Raw genomic sequence first — 4,932 nt, 5'->3', positions numbered from 1 at the left:
TTGACACAGTGACTTCAGCAATGGGCTCAAGTGTGTCAGAGATGATGAGAAAGACAAATGATTGGACAGGGTTCAAGTTTGTGGTTCCCCGCGTTACTATGAGTTGTACTTGACTTCATGGCATCTAACAACAACAACCACAACAACAACGCTCCTGTTATGCTACTTGAATCTCTGGTGATGAAGTGGGTAAGGAATTGAACTGTCAACCAAAGAAAGGAAGTTTAAAATCATAAGCTGTTCCGTGGGAAAAAGATAGGTAATCTCTTCCTGTGCAATTTATAGTCTCTGAACACCTGTTGGAGTGTCAGCTATGAGTCAATTCTAACTTTATGACAATGAGTTGAGAACATGTTGTTGTTGTTATGTGCTGTCAAGTCGCTTGTGTCTCATAGCGACCCTATTACAACAGCCCTAAACCCTGCTCTATCCTGTGCCAATCGCATTGCCTCTGACACACCCATCCCGATTACCCCAGTCACTGAATCAATCCACCTCATAGAGGGTCTTCCCCTCCTGCACTGTCCCTTCACCCTCCCAAGTATGTTGTCCCTCTCCAAGGACCTGTTCCTCCTTACAACAAGTCCAAAGTATGTCAGATGAAGCCCCAGAAAATTTGCCTCCAAAGAGTAGCCTGGTTTAACCCTCTCCAGGATGAATCTGTTTGTTTTCTTGTCAGTCCATGGTACATTCAATACTCTTCTCCGGTACCACAGCTCAAAGGCATCAATTCTCCTTCTATCCTCCCTAGTCATTGTCCAACTCTCTGATGCGGAACAAGTGATTACAAAGACCATGGCCTGTATCAGATGCACCTTAGTCTCCAGAGACACACCATTGCTCTTGAGTGCTTTAGAGAGGTCCCTAACAGCAGACTTTCCCATTGCAATATGTTTTTTTATTTCCTGGCTGCTGGTGCCAAGAGTTGAGAACATACTAGTTGGTAATTGCTATGAGTAAGTAAATAAATAAGATTAAAAATATTTCATAAAAATCCATTATTATATTGTAAAGATCTTCACCACAGATACTGCCAAGTTAAGTTAATAAGCCGATAGACTTTGAAAACGTTAAATGTCATAGGATAGGCAAAAAAAAAAAAGAATTAGAAAGAATTATGGCCCTTCATAAAGTTAACAGAAAGTGCACACTCAAATAATTACTAGAGGAAATAATATGCTAATTAATTTGTATTTTCTTGTACATTCCAAAGTCTAGTCTCTACAAATTTAATGTGAGATTCACAAAAGCTAAACAACTTTGGAGACATGAAAGATTAAGCTTCTAATAGTGTAATATATGTTTAGTGAAATATTCCTCAAAAGAGGGGTTTTTGTTACTCTGTATTATAAACGTTGTTGCTGTTATTCTTAGCTGTTGTTAAATTGATTACAAAACCTTGCCCAACCCTGTGCTGTGCTATGGTTTCTGCCATGCTGAAGTCCATTGCTATAGCCACTGTGCAAATCTATCTTCTTGAGGCCCTTCCCGTCTTTAGCTAACCTTGTAATTTTCCCAGCTTTATATTTTTTCCAAATAATGGAATCTGCTGACAAAATTCCAAAGTATGTGAGGTGAAATTTCACAATCCTTGTCTCCAGTGAGCACTCTGGTTACATTTCCTCCAACATGTTGTTGTTATATTGTGCAGTCAAGTTGCCTCTGACTCATAGCAACCCTATGTACAATAACTCTGAAGCCTGGCCTGTTCTGAGCCAGTTTCACTGACTCTAACACACCTATACCCATTGCCCTAGTTACTGTATCAATCCATCTCATCTGGTGTCTTCCCCACCTGCACTGTCCCTCCACCCTTTGGAGCATGATGTCCTTCAAGGTTCAGTCTCCCCTGGCCACATGCCCAAAGTATGTGAGTTGGAGCTTCAACATTCTAGCCTCCAAGGAGAAACTTGGTGTCATCCTCTCCAAGACAGATCTCTTTGTTTTCTTGGGGGTCAGTGGTATGTTCAAAACTCTTCTCCAGCACCACCATTTATCCAGCTCTCTGTTGCACAAGTAATTGTGAAGACCATGGACTATTTCAGGCACACATTAGTCTCTAGACAGACATTGCTGATTCTCAGTACTATGGAAAGGTTTCTGAGAGCAGATTTATCTAATACAATTCACGTTTTGATTTCCTGACTGCTAGTGCCAAAAGAGTTAATTGTGGATCCAAGCAGGCTTCAATTTAGCTTCAACATAGATGTGTTTATTCGTTGGACAGTCCATAGCATAGTGTGTTCAGTACAACAGCAAAGTTCAAAAGCATCCATTCTTAATAGAGCTTCCTTATTCATTTACCAATATTCACATGCTAAGAAGTAATTGAAAATACCATCACTTGTGCCAGGCACATCTTGTGTTTCAGCTACTCTTTTTGCTACTACTTTGTGCTTTAAAAAGGTCCTTGACCTTGACTTGCCTAATGCAATAGGTATTTTGATTTCTCGACTGCTGCTACTGTGGGAAAATAAAATCCTTGATAAGTTCACCCATTGATGTTGTTGCCTATTGATCCAGTTGGGCGCCTTTTTGTTTCTTTTTTCTTGAGGTGTAATCAATAATTAAGACTACAGCTTTGGATATTCTTCACTAAGTGCTTAAAGTTTTCCTCACTTTCTGTAAGCAAGGTTGTGTCATCTGTATATCAGATTGTTGATAAGTAGTACTCCAATTCCTGAGCTATATACTTTACAAAATATTCATTTGCTCTACCAAATATTTGATCACAGAGATTGAATATGTATGAGAGAAAAAGATCTAACCCTGATTCATACCTTTCCGTATTTTAACGCAGGTGATATCCCCTTACTCTTTTCAAATCATGTAAAAGTACGACAAAAAAACACTATCTTAATGCATGTTAGATTTAAACCATATCTCCTCCACTAGACAGTACATTTCTTAAGAGGAGAATTCCTCTTCACTCGGTCATTACTGGTTTCTGCTGTAAGTATTGTCAGATTTTTTCAAAGATTATTAATCGAATGATTTCCTGATAAATCTCTGCATACTCTTCTCAGAAGAGCATCTAAAATGTAAATATAGAACATTTTATTTGTAAAACAATACATTCATCTGAGAAGATGTATAATAGTTAAGAGATGACAGAGGAGAATCTTTGGGAGAGTGAAGTTAGCAGGTGTTTCTAAATGTTTATTATGGATAACCTCTGAAGGAGATTGTTATTATAATGATAAGTGTTCCATGACATAAGAGAAGCAACTATCCAAAATGGGTGACCCTGGAGGAAATTATGCTGAGTGAAATATCTCAGACACAAAAGGACAAATACTGCATAGTGCCACTGTTGTTAAACGGGATTGACATTGGGGTTGGAGGGGAGACTGAGAAAGATGGGATAAATTATGTATACTTCATTGAAGCAGATGAGAGAGAGAACTGTTTAAAAGGGATATTAGTTATTATTTTCATGATAGGAGTCCAGAATGAAGGCTGCATAGTGGATTGGACTTGGTGGGAGGGATAATACAACAATGAAAGAATTTTTCTTTTACTTTTCAAAGAGAAGAGTGAACTAGAGGGAGGGGTGGGCAGGGAGAGAAGTATAACAATGAGTGAATGGAAATTGAAAACTTCGTAAACTTTCATTAAAATTATTAGTAATAATAAAAATTTAGAAAAGAAAGAGTCAACTATTGTAATTTTATCATTTAATTGCAGGTCTTGCTATTCTGAGTGTTCGTCTCTAAAGCAGGATTAGCAAAGAGTAAATGGGACAGACTAACAATGTAACAGAATTCATTCTTCTGGGACTCACACGTGATCCAGAGGGCCAGAAAGCATTATTCGTCATGTTTCTGTTGATCTACATTGTGACAATGGTAGGCAACCTCCTCATTGTCATAACTGTTGTTGTGAGCCCCTCTCTGGGCTCTCCCATGTACTTCTTCCTTACCTATTTATCACTTATGGATGCTGTTTATTCCACTGCCATTTCTCCCAAATTGATTACAGACCTACTCTGTGATAAAAAGACTATTTCGTTCTCAACTTGCATGGGCCAGCTCTTTATAGAACACTTTTTTGGTGGCGCTGAAGTCTTTCTTCTGGTAGCAATGGCTTATGATCGCTATGTGGCCATCTGCAAACCGTTACATTACTTGAATATCATGAAACGGCAGGTCTGCATTCTGTTGCTGGCGGTGGCTTGGGTTGGAGGTTTTTTGCACTCAGTGGTTCAACTTGTCTTTGTGTACAATCTCCCTTATTGTGGTCCCAATGTCATTAATCACTTCATCTGTGACATGTACCCATTACTCGAACTGGCTTGCACTGACACTTATTTCATAGGTCTCACTGTGGTTGCCAACGGCGGAGCCATCTGCATGGTGATCTTTATCCTTCTGCTGGTGTCATATGGGGTCATCTTACGATCTCTGAAGACTCACAGCCAGGAAGGAAGACGCAAAGCCTTGTCTACCTGCAGCTCACATATCACGGTGGTCGTCTTATTTTTTGTCCCCTGTATTTTCATGTACGTTAGACCAGTTTCTAACTTTCCCATTGACAAATCGGTGACTGTGGTTTATACAGTTATCACTCCCATGTTGAACCCTCTAATATACACCCTGAGAAATTCTGAGATGAAAAGTGCCATGGAAAAACTCTGGAGGAAAAAATTAAACGCAGGTAGAATAAGAATGCGTATGCACACTGAACACTTCACAGGTAATGCTGGATAAAGACGTAGACAATGAACTATCATGATTAGCAGTTCAGACAATTCCGTTTATTCTCGAGGAATGATTCTCTTTATGTATGCAAAAGTGTCTGATATGTAGAATAAATTATTATGAAAATTGTTTCTCAACCAAAAGGAGTGAAAAAGTGAGGCTGAAGATACATAAAACATTAATGAAGAACAACAACTTAACAGGCCTCATACTTCCCACTTCCTAGACGCGG

At 39.1% G+C, this 4,932-nt stretch overlaps 1 protein-coding gene across 1 annotated transcript; it reads left to right on the top strand.

The window, feature by feature from the left end:
* Positions 1–3,737: 3,737 nt before the first annotated feature.
* On the top strand, positions 3,738–4,709 carry LOC102876329 (olfactory receptor 4A5-like). Its single transcript, XM_006902617.1, has one exon. It carries the CDS (start codon positions 3,738–3,740, stop codon positions 4,707–4,709), a length of 972 nt encoding a protein of 323 aa, XP_006902679.1.
* The last annotated feature ends 223 nt before the right edge of the window (positions 4,710–4,932 follow it).

Source organism: Elephantulus edwardii, unplaced genomic scaffold (genome assembly GCF_000299155.1).
Source record: "Elephantulus edwardii isolate Elephantulus edwardi_28Jun2011 unplaced genomic scaffold, EleEdw1.0 scaffold00431, whole genome shotgun sequence".
Lineage (NCBI taxonomy): Eukaryota > Metazoa > Chordata > Mammalia > Macroscelidea > Macroscelididae > Elephantulus > Elephantulus edwardii.
This window is presented reverse-complemented; position numbering and strand designations above follow the sequence as displayed.